General features: G+C 33.4%; 2 protein-coding genes and 1 long non-coding RNA gene across 8 annotated transcripts; 1 reads left to right on the forward strand and 2 right to left on the reverse strand.

Annotated features, from left to right (window-relative positions):
- Positions 1-631: 631 nt before the first annotated feature.
- LOC111455986 (aldehyde dehydrogenase family 7 member B4) lies at positions 632-6,101 on the forward strand. Of its 6 annotated transcripts, none has more exons than XM_023097659.1 (18): positions 637-742; positions 896-967; positions 1,092-1,157; positions 1,281-1,414; positions 1,760-1,846; positions 1,995-2,126; positions 2,341-2,413; positions 2,558-2,580; positions 2,669-2,732; positions 3,062-3,107; positions 3,429-3,609; positions 3,732-3,908; positions 3,994-4,158; positions 4,358-4,498; positions 4,583-4,680; positions 4,827-4,976; positions 5,681-5,752; positions 5,849-6,101. In XM_023097659.1, exons 4-17 carry the CDS (start codon positions 1,283-1,285, stop codon positions 5,733-5,735), a joined length of 1,524 nt encoding a protein of 507 aa, XP_022953427.1. In that variant the 5' UTR covers positions 637-742; positions 896-967; positions 1,092-1,157; positions 1,281-1,282; the 3' UTR covers positions 5,736-5,752; positions 5,849-6,101. The 6 variants fall into 6 exon arrangements, with proteins under 6 accessions (XP_022953431.1, XP_022953427.1, XP_022953430.1 ...); XM_023097662.1 differs by having other exon boundaries at positions 5,820-6,097; XM_023097661.1 differs by having other exon boundaries at positions 5,834-6,097.
- A 2,781-nt stretch (positions 6,102-8,882) lies between these two features.
- LOC111455989 lies at positions 8,883-10,261 on the reverse strand. The gene is made up of 2 exons (XR_002712679.1): positions 9,880-10,261; positions 8,883-9,599 (listed from the first exon to the last, which is right to left on the reverse strand). It is a non-coding gene; the product is annotated as an uncharacterized LOC111455989 (long non-coding RNA).
- A 2,075-nt stretch (positions 10,262-12,336) lies between these two features.
- On the reverse strand, positions 12,337-16,603 carry LOC111455988 (proteasome subunit alpha type-6). Its single transcript, XM_023097664.1, has 9 exons — positions 16,369-16,603; positions 15,547-15,641; positions 15,373-15,454; positions 14,900-14,996; positions 14,576-14,634; positions 14,356-14,438; positions 13,535-13,630; positions 12,939-12,998; positions 12,337-12,714 (listed from the first exon to the last, which is right to left on the reverse strand). The coding sequence occupies exons 1-9, from the start codon at positions 16,442-16,444 to the stop codon at positions 12,622-12,624; spliced, it is 741 nt and encodes a 246-aa protein (XP_022953432.1). The 5' UTR covers positions 16,445-16,603; the 3' UTR covers positions 12,337-12,621.
- Positions 16,604-22,016: the final 5,413 nt, after the last annotated feature.

Below are 22,016 nucleotides of genomic sequence, written 5' to 3' on the forward strand. Positions count from 1 at the left end.
CACTTTACAAGATATTGGTAATATGACAGCTTATGATATTGGTTCATAAACATGACATCATTGTTGGAATCACATATAGATCGAGGATTATCCACCTTGGACCACCGGTGCTATCACCATTGATTTATCCATTTATTTTTAGTTTTTTATTTCCATTGTATGGGATTAAATTTAAAAAAAATACAAATGTCACAATTTTTTAATTTATATTTAAAAAATATTCCTTTCCAATAATATTTTAAAAAAATATTCCTTTCAACTAATTTTTAATAGATAATTGCATTTTCGGTATAATTCATATTAAACAAACGTAAAAATATTCTAATAAATACAACAATATTTTATAAATAAAAATATATTATAATATAGTTCTATATAACAATCTTAAAATTTTAATCTATATATATATATATATATATATTATTATTATTATTATCATTATGTTTTAAAATGTTTTAGTTCACATAAATGTAAATATATGGTTTCATAAAAGTTATGATTAAAAAATAAAAAAGAAATTTCGATAAAATTACGGAGGCAAACACTCAACCTGAGGAAACTACGACATGTCGTTTCAGGCAAACACACAATTCAGTGAGAAAATTCAGCTGAAGACGACAAGTACAGAACGCATCTCCTATTTATTGAACCATCGAGCTCGTTGAGTAACAACCAATCCATTCCATTGCACGTTTGCGAAGCAGATTTGTATCAAATTCATTAATCTCTCAGTCAAGAGAGGTAAGTTTCAAGAAATGCGAGCAATTTCCAAATCGAAATCGATCTGTAAACTGTTGATTCCCTGTATAATATTATTTTTCTCAGTAATCGATGGACTTTTGCGTGCAAATGATTCCCTAAAGCGAAGTTTAATTTTTCTTCCCTTTTTAGGGTTGTTGTTGTTATGGTTAACGAAAGGAGATCAGATTGAGATGCAGAGAGCCACATCATCGTTGATTTGATAAAGGTTAAAGCAATTATAAAAATTGATGAATTGTGTTCATCCCTATCTTAAACGTTTTCGATTCTTTCACGTCTCTGTGATATTTATTGGTTGCATTTGTTCATTTTCTATTGCAATTTCTCGACAGTGACGATTAGACTCGTACCATAAACTGCCAAAACTTCCATTTCTCTCTGGATTTAACTTCTTGCAGGTAATCGATTCCATTCCTTAAGAACATTACGAATCTCCCATTAAGTTTCTTGACTCTCTCTCTCTCTCTCTCTCTCTGCTGTTCAACTTCTCGTTTGATTAAAGAGAGATTTTAGTTTTGCAGAGATGGGATTGGCCAAGGAGTATGAGTTTTTTAGTGAGATCGGTCTTGGTCCTCGCAATTTGGGGTGTTACGTCAATGGCGCCTGGAAGGGAAATGGCCCTGTAGTTTCCTCTTCGAACCCTGCTAATAATCAGGTTTCTATTGATTAAACGTTCGCAACACCGACCGTATCTCTTGTTCTTCTCTTTTTAAAAAGATTTATAATGTGTAGTTCGTCATAATTTTTGTTTCATTCCTTGCTGAAGAACATTCGTTTATGGTTATGTAGATATTTCTGGCTTAATTTTGGTGAAGAATGTCGATTAGTTTATAATCATTTTGGCTGTTGGCTGTCTTTTAATCATGTTTGCTGGGAGGAACATTCCCTGCAAGCACAATCAATGATGAGGAGCATCTGAACTCTTAATTGGGATCTGCAGATTGTTGAATTTACTTACTATTGTTTAATGTTAACGACAAATTGTCTCGTTTTTACCTAGGTAATTGCTGAAGTAGTGGAGGCTTCCACTCAAGATTATGAGGAGGGCTTGCAGGCATGCAATGAAGCTGCAAAAATATGGATGCAGGTTAGATTGCCTTGATACGAATCGAATCGAATCGAATCGAATCGAACTTTAATTCTCGTTGGCCTGTTGTTTTATATAATGTTGATGGCACATCCTTCCCTAGCTTCAGAATTGGCCTTTTTCCTGGCTTGCTTTTCATCTGTTACAGGTTCCTGCACCCAAAAGAGGAGATATTGTTAGACAGATAGGGGATGCACTAAGAGCCAAACTCCATCAGCTTGGTCGCCTTGTGTCTCTTGAGATGGGAAAGATACTTCCCGAAGGGATCGGAGAAGTTCAGGTATGTTTCTTTTTCAGTAGCCTGCATACATTATTGGCTGGATGCCTCTTTTATGTGCACGTGCTGATGGCCGGTGGCCCATAGGCAGGTTGATGGGTTATATCATTTATCCGTCTAATGCTTCTTCATCCTCGTGTGTAAATGTGTTAATGTGCCATATCTCACTATATGATGCTGTAGATTCCCCCCTTTTGATAATGGAAGTTTATTGCAGGAAATTATTGACATGTGTGACTTTTCTGTTGGTCTAAGTCGTCAATTGAACGGATCAGTAATACCATCCGAGCGTAAGCTAATCTTGGATATCACAAATCATTCGATGTTATCTATTTTCTGAGTTCTTCCTCTTTTAAACTTAAATTGATATTCATTGGGTTTCTAATGTTTAATATCTGCAAATTGAATTTCTAATCACATTTACTTTTTAACAGGTCCAAATCATGTAATGATGGAGGTGCGTTTTTATATTTAATTTTTTCTTCTAAATTCATCTGTAATGACTGTCATAAATTTCCCTTTCTGAATATCAATTCTATTTACAGATGTGGAACCCTCTTGGAATAGTTGGTGTTATTACAGCTTTCAACTTTCCTTGTGCTGTTCTTGGTAAGTCACGCAATTTAGAAATTGCACGATTATATCTTTATGTTGTATCAATATCGAGGATGGATCGTTATGATATTCCATTGCATTCAATTTTGTACTTAGAGGTAGGCACGTGGACACAGTCACCTGTATTAGAATCGTTATATTACTACAAAGAGTTTTACCTTTTTCTCGAAATTCCTTACAAGAGTGGTTTAATTCCTATTAAATATTTTCTTTGTACTTTGCTTATAACTTCATAGATAATACCAATTAACTTCAACACAATATGTACTGCAATCTGCTTTGAAGATGACATCTGTAATCTTGTCTTGATTGTTGCCATGCAGGTTGGAATGCTTGCATTGCACTAGTCTGTGGAAACTGTGTAGTTTGGTGAGCTATCAACTTCTTATTCTGTTTTTGTTAGTACATTTTAGAGGGAAGGAGGGAAAATGATCTAAACTGGGGAGGGGAGGAGCAAAGAAGGAAGGAGGGGGCATAGCTCGTCTTAATCTAAAAAATTGTTCTAAAAAATTAAGATTGATTAGTTATCTCTTTAATTTTCCCCTAAAACTTTTTAGAATTGAAAGATTATATATGGTAAAAGAGTATTCTAATCATACTCATTTGTTGTATATAGTCATTGAAAATTTGAATCTTTTATACACCATGAAATATACAATATCATGTCTCTGGCTGCATCGTTTATTATAGGAAAGGCGCTCCGACAACGCCCTTAATCACCATTGCCATGACGAAGTTGATAGCTGGGGTTCTAGAGAAGAATAATTTACCTGGTGCAATTTTCACATCCTTTTGCGGTGGTGCTGAAATTGGTCAAGCAATATCAAAAGATAGGCGTATTCCTTTGGTTTCATTTACTGGAAGTTCCAAGGTAAATTTGTCACTAGTCCGAGGAGACTTCGACTCTTTTTCATGTTGTTTTTAGAGACTGTTTTTTTTTTGTTTTTATTAGATCTGTGATAACTGATGAACAATAATGTGTGTCGAGTATAGGTCGGTCTAATGGTTCAGCAAACTGTAAATGAGAGATATGGCAAATGCTTGCTTGAATTAAGTGGAAATAATGCAATTGTTGTCATGGATGATGCTGATATCCAACTTGCTGTTCGGTCTGTTCTGTTCGCCGCTGTTGGAACTGCGGGACAACGATGCACTACATGTCGGAGGCTGGTAGTATACTTCTCTATATTTCCCACAAACTTATTTGAAAATGAAGGTATCTAAGCCTGGGAATTTGTATTTTCCTGTCTTGTAGCTGCTCCATGAAAGCATATATCAGAAAGTACTTGAACAATTAGTTGATGTATACAAACAAGTAAAAATTGGAAATCCTCTCGAGAAGGGTATCTTACTGGGTCCATTGCACACTTCAGAGTCGAGGAAGAATTTTGAGAAGGGAATTGAGAACATCAAGTCTCAGGCACGTTTGATTCGAAACTAGCTTGCTTTTAATTTCTATTAAGCTTCTTTTTCGACCTCGTGTCTCCTTGTATGATTTTGGATTCACGCTCCGTGGACGGAGCAAAAGCTTAGCATATTGTGCTGTGTGAGTTTGTGATGCTTTAACCACAGAAGTTGCTATTATCTTCTAAATTAGTTTGTGTATTCTCCATGTTCAGGGAGGAAAGATTGTGATAGGTGGTTCGGTTATCGAATCAGAGGGCAACTTTGTGCAGCCCACGATCGTCGAAATTTCTTCGAGTGCAGATGTTGTAAAGGAAGAATTATTTGCACCTGTTCTTTATGTCATGAAATTTAAGGTGAACTCTTGACTCCATTCATAAGTTCTAGGAGTTCTGTCGGAGTACAAAACATCATATTGTGAATGTTTTTGTTTTGCCTAGACTTTGAAAGAGGCAATTGAAATTAACAACTCCGTGCCGCAAGGATTAAGCAGTTCTATCTTCACACGTCGACCCGAGATCATCTTCAAATGGACTGGGTGAGTGTTTTAAGCTTCTTCAAGCCTATGCATCACAATTCTATCAATACCCTTGGCTGTTGTTCAACTGTGATTATCATATTTTCAGTGATTGTGAGTTCATTTGAATGGTTTATGTCATACACAAGTTTTTAAACTCATTGCAGACCACATGGGAGTGACTGTGGTATTGTAAACGTAAACATACCAACGAATGGAGCCGAAATTGGCGGTGCCTTTGGAGGAGAAAAGGCCACCGGGGGTGGTCGTGAAGCAGGAAGTGACTCGTGGAAGCAGTACATGCGACGCTCGACTTGGTATGCATCATTCCGATTATCAATTCTTCATCGTCTATTCCATCTCAAAGTATTATACACAGAATTTAGAACAGTTCAACATATGCTAAAAGAAGACATGTTGCAAATATGTTTGCAAGAAAAGGGAAAAAGCCACCACTAAGCAATAGAATGAACCCTTAAAAGCCAAAGGATCTGCAACACGACTGCCTTCTCGAGATATATATATATATATATATATGAATAACCAGTCACATACCCTATTTGGTAGTGGTAGAGCGGTATGCTTGGACTTTCCCTTTTGGCCTTCCCCTCAAGGTTTTTAAAACACGTCTGCTAGGAGAGGTTTCCATACCCTTATAAATAATGTTTTGTTCTCCCCCCCAACTTACCGATGTGGAATAAGAATGTTTTGTTCTCCTCCCCAACTTACCGATGTGGAATAAGAATGTTTTGTTCTCCTCCCCAACTTACCGATGTGGAATAAGAATGTTTCATTCTCATCCCCAACTGACCGATGTGGGATCTCATAGAAAGTAAACATTCTTAGTGAGATTGTGAGTAAAATATAGACATGATGTAAGCGGAATCGCCCTCCAACAACAGTCGATGTCAACTGATCTTTAAACCCAAACCCTCTAGCCCTGCTTGAATCTGACATTTGTGGTTTTGTTGTATGAGAACCCAATCTGACCAATTCTGTTCATGTTCATGTTAATTTGCAGCACCATCAACTATGGGAATGAGTTACCACTAGCACAAGGAATCAATTTTGGATAGGCCTCTGGTGTGATCAGGTATTGAATCTTGTTCATCTTTTTACTGTTCTTGTTTGCTTGTTCTAAACCCACTACTACCCACTAGCCCCCCTTGTTCAGTTTGGTGCTTTTTAGAAGAAGGAAGGGAATTTCTGGCAACTGAGAGAGGAGGGAGGAGGGAAGTTGGAGTTCCTTCATCATCTGCCTCTCTGCGTCTAATAAAATAAAAATAAAGAAATATTCCCAGTGGCTGCTCTGCCTTCTTCTTCTTCATCAACTATATATTATATGTATAGTCAAAATACTTGAAGTTGATAAGTAATGCCTCCTCCAATGATATGACATTTTCTTCCACAATGTCCATATAATGCTTTTGGTATCTAATTCCATAATGGGAATACTCGAAGATAAGTATGATTTTTGCTCGTTTGAAATTGACATAATAGGAATCGTTATCGTGATTTGATTATATGAATTATTCGCAATTTATTAAAAGGGGAAAAACAATTTGTATCCCTAAATATTTCTATTTCAAAGATTTTGGAAGAATAATTTTATTTCGATCCTTTTGAGTTTATTTAAAATAAAAAATCAAGTCAAATAGTTCTAAATAGATGGTACTATTTCCGAAATTGTTATTTAAATTAATAAAGTTTTGTTAACCCTTATTCCTATGGATAACTTTTACACTTTTTTTCTTTTATTTTCCTGTTAATAAATGCTTTTTTTTTTTCATAATTATGTCTACATAATAGTGGAAGAATTGGGAGCAATGATAACAATGACCACCAACATTGTATTAGAGATGAAAATATAATAGTTTATTTAATAATGTTAATATTAATAAATGTCACAAAATCAATAATGGGAATTTATAAAAATAAAAAATAAAAAATTGTAAATTTAAAAAATTTACTTTATTTCACAATGTGGGTGTCAATTGCTAATTTATAAATATATATTTATAGAAAGTGGTGATTTGGAAATTGACTAATCTTTAATTCTTTATGAAACAAATTTTGTAGAAAAAAAAAAGATAATAAAATAGAAAGTAAAGGTATCAATGATTCATCCACTAATGCTTTGGAATGGTACTTTAAAACTTGACAAAATCAAATAAAACTAATATATTATTTATCATATTGCATCTTCTTTTTTCCAAAAAAAAAAAAAAAAAAAAAGAGTCCTCCAATTAAAAGAAACCGATTAACCCAATCTAATCCAATTTCTATGATTTGTATTGATTAGAAACTTATTTGAATTTAAAATTTTTTGAGAGATTGAATTGGTTTATAAATTTAAATTAGATTAGCCAATTTATTTTAATTTTTACAATATAATTATATATACATTAATTTATTTTGATTTTATTTATTTTTTTTTTATTATTTATTCTCAAAAATAATTTTTAACTATTTAAAACTAATTTTCCAAAATATATATTGAAATTGTATGGTAAATTTTAATTAAATGTTTGAAAGTAAATAAATAAACGTTTTATAAACTAACATTTTACTCTTATGAACAACACAAACTATCGAACTCAATTTAAAAAAGTTTAGAGTTTGAGTTAAATAAATTTATAATATGAATAATTGAGTTTGGTCTACAAAATGGTTGAACACGTAATCCATTAGGACCCACAAATGCCTCTAAATACGGTAAGAAAGAAGACAAAAGGAAATTACACGTTTTTTTAGATAGAAATAAATATTAACGTTTATTAATGATTAGTAAAGACAAATTTAGGAGTAGTTGGATGATGTTATTGGAAATATTTGGAAGATTGTATGAAATAGGATGTGAAAATTGATGGATGGATGGATTGAGATGCTTTGGCAATTGATTTTATTATAATTTTATTTTAGACTTTTTAGTCTTGAAATTTTTAAATCTTTTATTTCACTTCTAAACTTAGAATAAATTATATAAATTATTAGAAGTAATAAAAAAGAAATTGACCAAAATATGAGAAAAATTCTCGTTAAGTTTTTTTTTTTGTTGTAAGCTTATTTTTTTTAGCGTGAGATTCTAGAAGAGTTGAGAAGAGAACAAAACATTTTTTAGAAGGGAAAACTTAAAGATGACAATATGGGCTTAAGCTGTTATAAATGGTATTAGGGTCATACACCGAGTGGTACGAGTGAGATCTGGATGCTGGGCTCTCAAAGGTGATGGATTGTGAGATCTCACATCGTCCCCATTTCTTGGGCATGGAAACCTGTCCCCCTAAAATATGTGTTTTAAAACTGTGAGGCTAATGGCAATACGTAACGGGCCAAAGCGGACAATACTTGCTAGCGATGGGCTTGGTCGGTTACAAATGGTATTAAAACCATGCTCTTAACTTAGCCATATCAATAAAAAATTTAAATGTCGAACAAAATTGTAAGTCTCGAAAGTGTAGTCAAAAGTGATTCAAGTGTCGAAAAAAGGATATACTTTATTCGAGGGTTCTAGAGAACAAGTCGAGTCTCAATTAAGGGGAGGTTGTTCAGGGTTGGTTCCATAGGCCTTGGGGGATGGTGTACTTTATTCGATGAGAGGATTGTTGAGAATGATTGGGAGAGGAATCCTACATCAGTTGATAATTGGTAAGGAATATATCTACATTGTAATCCGACCTTTTAGGAAAACCAAATGGTTTTGCCCGAACCGGACAATATCACACCATTGTGAATGTCTCTAATACTTAATATGGACGTTGAGCCCCAATGAGTGGATTGTGAGATCCCCATCGAGCATACCATTATAGAGGTCTTTAATTCTTAACATGGTATTAGAGCTAGACACCGAGCGATTTGCTAGCAATGACGTTGAACCTCAAGAGGGGGATTGTGAGATCCCTTAGAGCCAAACACCAATGTGCCAGTGAAGAGCCCCAAATGAGATCACAGAACAGTGACTAAATTTTTATTTAGAGTATCTCTCGAAAAGAATTTTAGAAATTGGTTGATTTTTATTACTATTTTAATGATACTGAAATTCATAAAATGTAATTGATTTAAAGATTTTTACAAGCTTCAAGTACTTGAACAATATGCTCTCAAAATAAATTCAACCAATTCAATAATTTAAGCAAATAATAATAATAATAATAGTAATGTTATATTTATATAAAGAAAAAACATTTGATATTGAGTAACGAAAAAGAAAAAAAACAAGTAGATTACTGCACAGAAATTCAACTTTTATTAATATTCAAGCTAAATTACACAAGGAAAATGGTTAGAATTTTGCCAATTATGACAAAAACAAAAAAACCAGGCATCACGAAGCGTATTGTATAATTCAGCCTATGATAAGGTCTATGTTTATGGAATATAAAGTATTATTGGATCCCAATATGTTCAGTTTTGATTGAGTTTTGTTGGTCCATGGAATCCTGTACCTTTGATGATTCACGACCCAGAGAGGGAAGATAGGCAGCTTCCCGTGCGAGCGAGTGGCGGCGGGCGAGAGGCTTTCTTCATCGGACTTGTTGGCATCGACCTCACGGCCCTTGAGGGAGAATCTAAACTGCGCTTCAAAATCTGTCGCATCGCTGATATCAAATGCACCGCAGGATTTGGAGGTGGTTTCAACGCTGTGAATTTTTTGCAGAGGTTCATGTGTATTTCCATGGCTTCCTCCGCCGTGATTAGGCTTCGAGAACGGAGGATTTCGTAGTTGATTGCCTCGGAACAGAGGCCGCAGATCCAATGTTCATTGTAACGTTCACGAACACGTTGTATGTACGCTGGTGTGCATTCCTCTATGAGTCCGCAGCAATAGCATTTAACGAACTCCACCTCCATATGAGCGATTAGCTTCGTCGATGCTGCTTGAGGTTCTAGGATTGTATCGCTAAGAACGGTGGCAGACATGGCGATTCTGCAGACAGAAACTGAAATTATGATATCAAAACCGCGTTCCACAAACCAAACGACCGTATTACTTATCTATAACATCGAAAAAACCCTAGAAATTTCGATATTTCGCTTTAGGTAACGATGAGAAGGATTGCAGAAATCACGACTCTGCAAACAGAATCTGGAACTATATGTTCAAAACAGAGTTCCATATTACGAAACGATTGCAATATTGTCTATAAACAACGAAGAACCCTAGAAATTTCGAAATTCCTAATTCGAATACGAAAAGAGAAAATCGAGAAGAAATCTTACCAAGAAAGCAGATAAAACAGATATTAAAAGATTTCCTTCTCCCTCCGCCTAATTTCGCGGCTTCTTTTATTGCTATCTCTCCTTCTCACCGATTCCTTCATCTTCATCGGATGACGAAATTTCACAGATGAAAACCATTTCAAATTCAAAATTCAACCAATACAAAGACAACCAGTTCCGATCAGAATCCTTCGCCAAGAAAATCAAACGCTCTCGCTTGTATTACGATCAGAATCTTCGAAGAGAGGCAGATTTTTCGCGATGTTCCCGGCAGATGTCGAACTGAAAATCGGGGAAAATAATCGCAGGCAAAGAGACGAAGGAGAAAGGGCGCGTTTGGAGTTACGGAGAAGAGATGGACATGAAGATGAGACTTGAAGATGAAGGCTTATAAAGGATCTAATGAGGTTCGGCCACGTCATCCAAATTCGCTGTCGGTAATTCTGAGCCGTTGAATATTAGACTGCCAGCTAAGCAGCTATTCCAGTTCAGACTAATGTTAGCAAATATGTGCTGTTTTGGTTTTGGAAAGGCTTTCTTCTATAATTAACCAACCAATGCTATTCGACCACGTGTACTCCTAAACACGTACCGTGCGGCTACGTGTGAAAATTTTCTCCATGTAATTTGTTGATTCTAATTTCTCCAATTACATTCCAATAATCATCTGAAGTCTTGGTCGATTACATATTAATTCACACAAATTATAAATAACATAAAATAAAAGGTCTTTTAATCAATTGTAATTTGTTTACAAAGAATTAGTTATTTAATTATTTTTTGTAGTTTAACGGAGAATAACGATAATAAAAAAAATTATATTCTATTTATTGATTTATGTTTAAATTCGAAACTCTTTACAACTAATATATGATTATTTCATTTCAATTTGCCCCTAACATGGAAATCCACATTAGCCTATTACATATCTCTCTAATATACATGTTTTAAAATCATGAAACTGACGGGGATACATAACGAGCTAAAGCGAATCAATCTATTAACGTGGTCTCAGACTGTTATAAATGGTATTCAAAGCCAGACATCTAGTGCTGTGCCAACGAGGATGTTGAGCCCCCAAAATAAGTGAATTGTGAGATCTCACGTTGGTTGGAGAGGGAAACGAAATATTTCTTTTAAAGATATAAAAACCTCTTCCTAATGTGCGTTTTAAAATCGTGAGGTTGACGGCAATATATAGCAAGCTAAATTACATTCAATATTTTTGTTCATTTTGAGTTCATATACATTTTCAGTCCCTTCATTTTTTATTTTTCATTTTTTCTCTCTCCTCAAAATGTTTAATAGTTACAAGTTCATATTAAACGGTTTCAATTGTGCATAAAATTTGTGTTATAACTTTACACACAAGAATCAAAATGATCATTTTAAAATAAATTATGAGATCCCACGTCAATTAAAGAGAGAAACAAAACATTATTTGTAAGAGAGCGGAAACTTTTCCTAATAAATACATTTTAAAATCTCGAGAAGATGTCCAAAAATGAAAAACTCACAGAGCGGGGAACTTGGCCGGTTAGATAAACAACACAATTCAACCTATGAATAGGCCCTCACTAAGAGAACTTCAATTTCTTTATTACGTGCGCCACATCACGGTTTATTAAATAAAACTCATATACAATAACATTTATTATTAGAAAATAAAAACATATTTAATACGTGTCAATTTGGAATCCATTAATTGAGCAACAAATCAATTTAAAAGATAACAAGAAGAAGACCCTCGGGTAGTTATTATTATAACTAATACCAAAACCGAAATACGTGCCATAAAAAACAATTAATATTTTTTTTTTTTTCTCTTTGAAGTAAACAAAAACTGAAGTCAACGGAATGTATGAATAATGATGTCATAAATATTCATTAATAATATTATAAATTAACAAATGATATTTAAAAACAGAATTAGGTCGAGTATGGCCAAAGAAATGAATAATAAAAAAAAATAGGGTTATATTTGTAGAAAGAAGAGGAGAGCATATACCTGGGCGATTATTCTGAATAAAAAAAAGATCCGATTTTATGAGCATAGTCGGCCACCTCCACCTGGTTTCTGTGTCCACTAATATCTTTTAATGAATAATAATAATAATAAGATAAATTGGTGGAGCAGGGGGACTGCCCAATAACAAGAGCTGAAATTATTGCTTCCCCTGTCCCCATACAATGCAGATAACGACGACTATAATTTAAATTTATCAATGAATGCTCCACATAAACTTAAAAGTATCTAGTCAAAGCCCCACAAATTCTAGAACTACACCAATCCAATCCATCGATCGAGATAGTAGATATTGTCTTCTTTAGGCTTTTCCTTTTGAGCTTCCCCTCAAGGCTTTAAAACCCGTCAATGTGGGACATCATACAAACGACCACGTAATACCGTAAGCTTTACGAGTTTTTATCTCTAGCATCATGAGAAATAGAGAAAGAGGGTTCATAATCTACTTACCATCATGTTATTAGACACGGGAATTGGGAGTTAAATAATGTAACATGATGAGTTTCTCTGAGATACAAATTCTAAAGATGACTTGTTTTTGATGTAGTGTTTTAAGTAAAATGGGAATGTCACCGTCTACAGCAATTCAGAAGCAAGTACAACTACTACTACCTCAAGGACTTGCATATATAAAGCACGCAACTCAGCGATAACCGACATCTGAAACGAAGTCGTTAGACGTTCTCAATATGCTTGTCCAGAGAGGTTTGCGTCAATCAATCTCGCTCGCTGATGGCAGTCAAATGCTCATCGACTTCTTCAGTACTTAATACTCTGAAGATGGGATTCTCCGACCGAACCACTCCCACCTGTAAACGTTGTAAATACATTCGTGTTATCTTCATAATTATGGTGCAGTTTACCTAAGTAACATATATACAGTGGAATACAGTGACCCTTTGCAGACAATAACATAACTACTGGTCAACAACACAGTGGAAGCTAGCGCGTCAAATCAGAATTTGGATTAAACATTCTATTTGATAGAATCTCAAGCATAATTGTTGGAGAAGAAACGATGAAATTTAAGTACCTCAATCTCATTGGCCTTGAAATCTTCTTGCAGCACTGATTGAAGTGCAGAAATTGCAGTCTAGAAACAAGATTATCACATAAAAAGATAGTCAAAATCATATCAGATTTGCATTTCTATGTTGCCACCAGTATCAAAACCGCGCTTTGGAACATGAAATGAAAAAAACGACGAATATTAGGTCCAAAGTAATTTCAGAGAATATTTCGAATTAAGTCCCCAGTTCTCTTTCTAAGCAAAACAGTTGAGGAAAAATATGGATTATTTTTATTGGATGATGAAAGTCCCACGTCGGCTAATTTAGGGAATGGTCATAGGTTTGTAAACAAAGAATATTCTCTCCATTGGTACGAGGCCTTTTGGGGAAGCCCAAAGCAAAACCATAAGAGTTTATGCTCAAAGTGGACAATATCGTACCATTGTGGAGAGTCGTGTTCGTCTAACAATTCTGAATAACTAAAACATTAAGAGTAAAAATTTCTTTCAGGAAGTATGCATAGATATATTGATGCCTCCTAACTATTAAAACAAGAAAGAGAAGATAAAACTATGTGACTGGTACAAGGTCTAAACATTTGAAATTAAATGAGATCTACCTGCACTGTCTCCTCATAAGTAAAAGCAGGATCATTCTTCATTTTCTTTTCCAAGAAATTAATAGCCTCCTGCTCCTTAAGTCCAGCACTAGTGGCCTAAATCACATAGTTGTGAATTCTTACTCGCATGGTTAACCAAATACTAATGTCAAGTTTAAAAGGTAAAAGAAACTACAGCATGGGAGCACATAACAAACAAGTATAGTTGGTAATATAAAAGCAAATAAGAAATTAAAACAATCCTTTGTTCAGATCTTAAGAAAGAATTAGTCATTTTTCAAAAGTCAACCCATGCCTTCATCCACTATCGAATCGGGTAGATTGTGTAGCAGCTCAAGTGCAGTGCACTCTACATAGCAAAGGCTCTCTACGCATCACTATAATGATGATGATCAACAAATTTTACATTTGAAAGCAAATTATTATAATTTAAATAATTTTTTTATAAAAAAATACATATCCATACTACTTTTATATAAATAAATACAATTTCAAACTACAAGCAAGACAATATAATAACTAGTTGTTTCCTTATATTCCACAACCCACCCTCTGGTAGCTTAAGAAATCACACCCATCAAATTGTATGTATTTAAATATGAGCTAAATCTATAAAGCTTTAATTCTAAGAGTTCTTTTCTTTTTTTTTTTTTTTTTTTTTTTTTTTTTTTAGCAACATCATCTGGAAAGGAATTTGAATGGAAATCTTTGCCAATGTGGCATCTACCTCAAGGAAAATATAAAATTTAGAACATAGGTACATGCTGCAAATTGGCATTAAATTCCTGTCCCAATAATTTTTCTTCTAGAAGGTGACTTACCTTGTGACCAAAAAAATGACCGGCAGGATCACATTTATAGAGGCGAGGTCCAAACTCATCATCAATGCCCAAAACCATTGCCACTAAAGAAAAATCAGAAGGAAGAGAAAAAGAATTTAAAGGATGGATAATGACAAGTTCAAAAGCTAATGACAAATAGTATAATAGGTTGAAGCAAGCACTATGTGGATCTAAAATACGAAATAAACCAGAAACCAACCAACTCCAAGTGGTCTCATATAAGCATGCTGGGTATAGACTTGTGATTTATCAGCAATCCTGCAAAACAGTTAATTCCAATATCATTAGTCTAGTGCCTGCTGTGATATACCAAAACTCAATGATTGATGTCCATGTATCTAACTTGGAAAGCAACATCAACAAAAGTGTCTGTGCTTAAAAGCCTTGTCTAAACTCAAAAGAAATACCGTAACATAGTTAAATATTGCCACAGAACTTTAGACAAACAAATCACCGGCACTTCCTATGCAATTGATAACTCAAAAGGCAAGGAAAATATTGTAGACAGAAATAATCAGAATACCATTTAGCCAATACATCCACAGGCATCTCATAGCCATATCGGAATCGAAACTCTGCTGCTTCATTCCTTGCTTGTTGAACCAATGATCTGGCATCAGCTGAGTGGTATAGAAAAATTGGATAAGGAATTCTATCGTCCAAATTTGAGCAAAGTAGATTTTTACAATGAAGCAACTGCATGTGGTACTTTGAACTAAAAACAGTACAATGTAGTGTAGAAAAAAATTATCACTGTGATAGACATCATTAGCACTAGCCTGAGTAAACACACGTGTAACCTAAAAAGACTAATACGGGAATGTAGTCAAGGAATTCCTCTTGAACCAACTTATCATAAGCTGCCATCTCACAATGTGTACACTTTCATCATCGCCACCAGTTGATTCTGAGGTTGATACAAGCATAAGACAAGAAATCTGTCTTGAATCATGATTCTTTATTGAACAATAAGTGGCAAAAAGACATAAAAGAAACCTGTAATGCCAGTTGCGAGCAAGCCCAGATACTTAGTGATGGAGAAAAGGTGAGTGACACTTGTCTGATCCAAAAGTTTATCCTGCAAAAACAATGGGCATTACTATAAGTGAAACGAAATTTTCAGCTCAGGAGAGTCTGAGGAAATGGCATGGCCAAACCAATAATACTCACCGGAACCTTCTTCTGAGTCACAACACAAACCGAATCCTTTCCTTTGACACCAATCGAGGTAATTCCAGCAGATTTCACAGCCTTGAATGCATACTCTAGTTGATGATTTCAAAATGAAGAATTCATGAAGATATAAAATTGCTGACAAGCTAAAACTCAAAACCAAATGGAAAAAAACTTGATAAGCATAACTTCGTTCAAAATGTAGACGTCTGGGATATGATAACAATTCACTGATTGGAAACAATTCCTTGTGCAATCTTTTCTAATACAAGGAGTCACTAAAAGCAAAGCCAGCGTCCTAGACGTGTTAAATGTTAATCCTAGCGATTCCAGCCTAAGGTTTCCAAATATTCAATAAATACACCGCACTCAAGAAAAGGCTAACACTCGCAAAGATCAAAGGCAATACACTAAATTACTTATAAGAGGAAAAAAAAAAAAAAAGACCTTCGTTAACCCGCAGCAAATACGAAAATAGATTCCGCGTTTCCCCTAAATTCCGTCCGATGGATACTTAAACACATTCACTCGACAGTAATCCCAAATGAAATGAACACTCGAAACATTTAATTAAAGCAGAGCCCCTACCGTTACCACACCACACTCATCCATACTTCCAACAAAAACACCTTCACACTTCAGAAGGGAGATATTTCTTTCTTTAATGAGAGTTTTCACCACTCAAACTTACACGGCCAAGTTAAATCACTTCAGAAACAATGATTCTTGAACATTAATTGAAAAAGTCAAGCCCTAGCATATAGTTCAACTAGTTCGATCGAAACAAAAAACGAGATCGAAGAGGAATTGCATACATACCGACTTGAAATAAGCGGCCCTCGGGTGAGAATATAGTAATGTGACGATCGTATCCTCCTCCACTTCCACGGCTCATGGCTTCTGATTCAGATGAATTAGGGCTTCAACGGGTTCAGGATCTGTGGGGGAAATGGATATTGAGAGCTCGAAGGATATAGCAGCGGAGCCGCGAAAAAACTTTCTCGCCAAGAAAACCCCTCAGGCAAGCAGCACCCGGCAAAAGTGACTTCGAAACTAGCTTTTATTTTACATTTTACGCTATTTTGTTATTATTAAATTTACAAGGACTCAATGGTAAAATTCCCCACAATTTGCATCCCGTTGCCTTCCCCTATTTGAATATGGGCCTGGTTCAGGTCCTTCGGCCCATAATAGCTTGGCTCAATTATTTATTGGCCCATAATACATGGCCCAATTAAAATAATAATTTCGGGTATAAAATAAAGCAACAATTTCTATGGATAAGACGTGGTATCAAGTATCATGCTTTAGCCTAATTTCTAATCATATTGTAGTTTTTTTTAAGTCAACTCCTTTGAAAGATTAAATCATATTTTTATTAGTGATAGGTTTATAATAATATTCGCTTTTTTTAAATCTAAATGTTATTTAAATTAAACTATTAAATCGAGTTTAATAGTTTTTAATTAGGCTTAGATTTCTCTTGAAATAAAAATTAATACCAAATTATGCACGTTCGTTCAATGTATAAAAATACGTAAACAAATATTTTTATATAGTGTTTTAAATAAATATCTAGCTAAATATATAATTTTTATAAACCGATTTAGATCCATTGGTTTGGTTGGGACAAGTGTACAGTGCTTAACTTGGGGAATCTCCGAGGACAGTGGCTGGTTTGGTGATTAGGAACAACATTTAGGAGTATTCATATGATCGAAAACCAACCCAACCTAAACCATAAAAATTTGGGTAAGGTTAGAATTTTTTAGGTTTGGTTTGGATGAATGTTTGAAAAATCGAAAATTCAGGTCGGTTCGCATGTCATTAGTTTTTGGTTGGATCATCAACCTAGCCAACGTGAAAATAGGGTTACAACTCTACCCTACTTTTATTTATTTTTTTGTTAAAATTAATAATATTTGAGGTTTATAACCAATGTTACTCATGCGTTTTTTACTTGTAAATGCTTAATATCTAAGATTTATAAGATTTTAGTTATTAATATAACATATACCGTGGATAAACATGATTTTTTTAAAATAATTATAAAAAATAAAATAAAAAACTCGATAACTTGACCCAACTCAAAAATAGAGTGTTGAGCTGGGTTGTGAACTCTATTCAAGTTGTTCAAGTCACCTACCCGACCAACCCAACTCGTAGACACTATATTAACATTTAATGTTTTAAGATAATGACCGAACTATCAGGTTTTAAGCTCTACATTCAAAACTTCACGATTTCCCAATACGAATTACACTCGTTATTCTTAATTAAAAAAAAAAGTTATAAATCTTCTCGAAAAAGAACGTTATCAACTTCTCCCTACCCAAGGTTATATACTGTAAATCGTTGTTATTTCTCTCTTGCTTGCTTATATAACGTCTCTTTCAAAAATCTCTCTTTGCCCTCGTTTTCTAAAACCTTATCTTAAAACCGAGGCCAGAGGTTCGAGCATACGTCGCTTAGCCGTAGGCAACGCAAGAACGAACTAGCTTAGCTCACTTGTCGTTGGAAAGTAAGTGCCGCACAATCACAAGTCCACTGCCATTAAAAATGCGATTGTGACAAGCATCGAGCGAACATAATTTTGGATGGGACCATTCAAATAAATACAACATGGTCAAGAAAAAACTAGAACATAAAAAAAAAAATAATAATTTAGATTCATTGAAACAAAACAATAAAATAATTGATAGGCATGGGACAAATAGAGACCTATCCTTGAAGGTGGAAAGAGTATAAATTTGGGGTTATTTGTTACCCAATGTCATATCATAAATTAAATCAAAAATTTCTTTTTTTAATTATTTTTTTAGGCCATTTATTTTTGGTTGGTGCAAAAAAGGAAAAAATAAAAAATAAAATACTATTATTATTATTATTATTATTATTATTTTATTTTTATTTGAATTCCGTGGTCAAAATTGGTTGGGCTCTGTGCTTTAAATATGGTGACAAAATCGAAAGCTTTTTTGTTGCCAATCCATAAAATCAATGCTTTGATTGTTGTAATTGAGATTGAAAATGACTATCTAAAGAGCAAATAACGGGACAATTATTAATTTTTTAATGGCTTTTTAGATGAAAATTAAACTAAATTAATATATATATATATATATATATATATATTTTTGTCTTATATATCCCTTTTAAAATTTTCAAAATTATACAAAATCTCGACTTTGTTTTTTTAACTTTATCACTTTGTCAATTTTGATTCTCGTGTCATGACGGGATAATTCAATAAATTTAAATTATTTTATCGGGTATTTTTAACGTTTGAATTTAGTTAAATTTTTAAAAAATCGAGTCAATTTAAATATTAATATTTTGGTGCGAGGATAATCCAACTTTACTTTACTTTAATTTTAAAATTATTATAAAAATGATGAATATTTGACTTTTTCTAGCTTGGATTAGTGTGCAATATAACTCGTAAATGTTTGATATTTTATGAAATTTTAATTACTAATTGAATATTTACGTGGATAAATATGTTTTTTTAATATAATTAAAAAAAAATAGCAACTCAACCCGAAAATTTTTCAGATTGAGTTGGGAACTCTATTTAAGTTGTTCGAGTCAACCAACTCAAAATTTCAAATTAGTCTAAAAAAATTTCCAACCTAAGTCACATACACCTGGGCTCTTATTATATTATAAATTACAAATATAGAAGATTCAGGTTTGATAAACCATATATGATATCCCGAGTTTAAAAAAGAGAATACACGCGACATCAGTACATGATTTACATAGATATGAAAATGGACCCAACAAAGAAAAAAAAACTCGAACCAATTACACATGAAAATCGCTTAACATAAGCTTAAAATAATTTATTATTATTTAATAGTCGATAAAGAGAAACGATACACTATTTCAAAATCAAACTCGAACCCAGAACCCGGTAACAAAAGCAAACTCGGAGGAAGCTTCCTTAAAAAAAAAAAAAAGTGTACAATAATTAAAACAAAAAACAAATAGCAATAAATTAACGTGAAAATTGTTCCTAACCAACCCATCAATAGAAGCAAAGCAGCAAACGAGGGGCCCCCTTGTAATTTCCCTTCGTCTTAGCACATTGTACACATTTGGTCAAATTTTAATTTTTTATTATTTTTGTTTTTTTTTTCTTAAAAGAAATGGGTAAAATCTTGATATTTAAGTTTCCCATAAATCGTAATAATTGACGTGTCCAAAAATAAATAATAAAAAATAAAATAAAGTCAAGCTTACTCGTACGATCCACAGTCGTTTTTGTCGAGTTTTTATATTTTAGCCTCCTTACGACGTCGCATTGACATTTATTTCCCCGGCGATTTCCTTGTCTAGCCGATCGTTTTCTCCGGGTTGCCATCACGTGGACTTGTTGCTACAATGGTCCTACGATTGATGATTGCCCATCCAACGGTCCACATTGAAGACACTCAGTAATGGTGGACCGCAAGATGGGACCACCGTGGTCCTTGTTCTAGAGGATTATCAAAGCTAACCAGAAGTATTCTCAATTAATCGCCGCTTTATAAACAGTTTTCTAATTAATTATTTTATTTTAAAAAATAGTGAAATCTTCTTTTATACCATTATAATTAAATAATAAAAGGGAAGGAGAGCTCAAAACCCCATGTAGGGCGACAAGAAGCAGGGCCATTTTGGTCATTATAAGCTAAAGAATAACTTATTATTACCTGCTCCATGCTTTACCTAAAGCTAAAGCGTATTTAATCTTTGCTTAGGGGCACAATCTCATGCAGCCGAGCCTATTCTCAAATTCTGCGCCCGTGCTTTTGTAACCGGTAGTCATTATTTCGTCAATTAAATTGGAGTTATTATTTATAAACGTTAAAAGTTACCCAAACTATTTACTACCTCAGTTATTTAATATTTACCGTCAGCTTTTACCGACAAACAAATCATATTCTATTTATCTTAATTAAAAAAACATTTCTTTTTAAAGAAATCATTGCATTTTGTTAATATTATAAATATTCAAAATTAAAAATAAAATAAAATTTTATTTTTTTTTAAGTTTATTTATCCAAATATATAATTATTGATGTTTATATATTTTATTTATAAATTTGAAGTTTTTTTTATAGCTAGCTACTTAGGAAATGATGGGAATTTATTATTATTATTATTTTGTTGGGATGTTAAAATTTTCAAATAGTCTCATAAATAACTATTGATTTGATTGAAATGCATATCTTACCTCAAATATAGAACTATGACCCTACTCTAAGTTTTTTTTTTTTTTTCTTCTTAATAAATGTTTCCATCCGTATTAATATATATATATATATATAATCTTAATTTGTTTTATCTACCACTGGAGTTTATACACCTTGACCTAGGTTGGTGGGTCGAATAATTCAAATAGATTTTACCGCTCAACCAGACTCTCTATTTTCATGTTGGTTTTGTTGAGAAATATTGACAGGAGCCACACATTAGCTAATTAAGAATAAGATCATGGATTTATAAGCAAGGAGTATATGTCCGTTGGTACGAGACTTTTTGGACAATCAAAAATAAAGTCATGATGCGGACAACAGAAGGTTTGTGGTTCCTAACCAGACGAGGTTGGATTGTCGGGTTGTTTACTTTTAGTTATTGAGAATATCTTACATACCCATTAGAGCTTATAGTCAGAGTGGACAATATCGTACTACTTGTGTGGAGGTTCAACAAAATTTTATGTACTAACTAAAATCTTTAATATATATAATATCAAATATTTAAAAGTCGCAATGCATAGTATAATCAAAATTTTTAGTTGATCACATTAACCCGATAAAGAAAATGTCAATGGACCTAACTGAATTTTCAATTTTTTAAAAAGTCCTAACACATATTTGAAACCAAATAATAATAACCCAACCCAACCTTTAAAGTTTAGGTTTGATAGTCCAGGTTCGTCCGGTTATTAAATATTTGACTTAGTTTATAAATTTTGAACTCGTAACAGTTTATTATCTATAATTTAGTGCGAAAATCTTCATCCATATTTTAAATGGACAAAATTTTGAATATGTTATGCTCGTGGTCCTAATACTTGTCGCACTGTTGATGGTTTCCTCTTGAGACTACCGTACACGGTGCTAGACTTTATCTAATATCTCCAAAAATAAATGTTTTTAGTACGTTCCGCTCGTGTGTTCTAGACTATTTGGTTAATACACTTCATTTTTGAATAGCTCACTTTTAGGTTAGTAAAATTTAATTTATTTTTGTTATTATGATCAAATTTAATTATAATTACTTTTTTAACAGCAATGAGCAACACAATGAAATTTAATTATTGGAATTTTCAATAATTTAAATCCATTTTTTTTTATAAAAGTGGAAAATAATAGATTAAATAAAGAGGTTTCCAAATAATGAATGTGGGATACCGCTCTCAATTGTCATCATTTAATTCCTAATATTTGTCTCAATTTCAGCTCACATGACAGAAG

This window comes from Cucurbita moschata, unplaced genomic scaffold, assembly GCF_002738365.1.
Source record: "Cucurbita moschata cultivar Rifu unplaced genomic scaffold, Cmos_1.0 Cmo_Scf00018, whole genome shotgun sequence".
Classification (NCBI taxonomy): domain Eukaryota; kingdom Viridiplantae; phylum Streptophyta; class Magnoliopsida; order Cucurbitales; family Cucurbitaceae; genus Cucurbita; species Cucurbita moschata.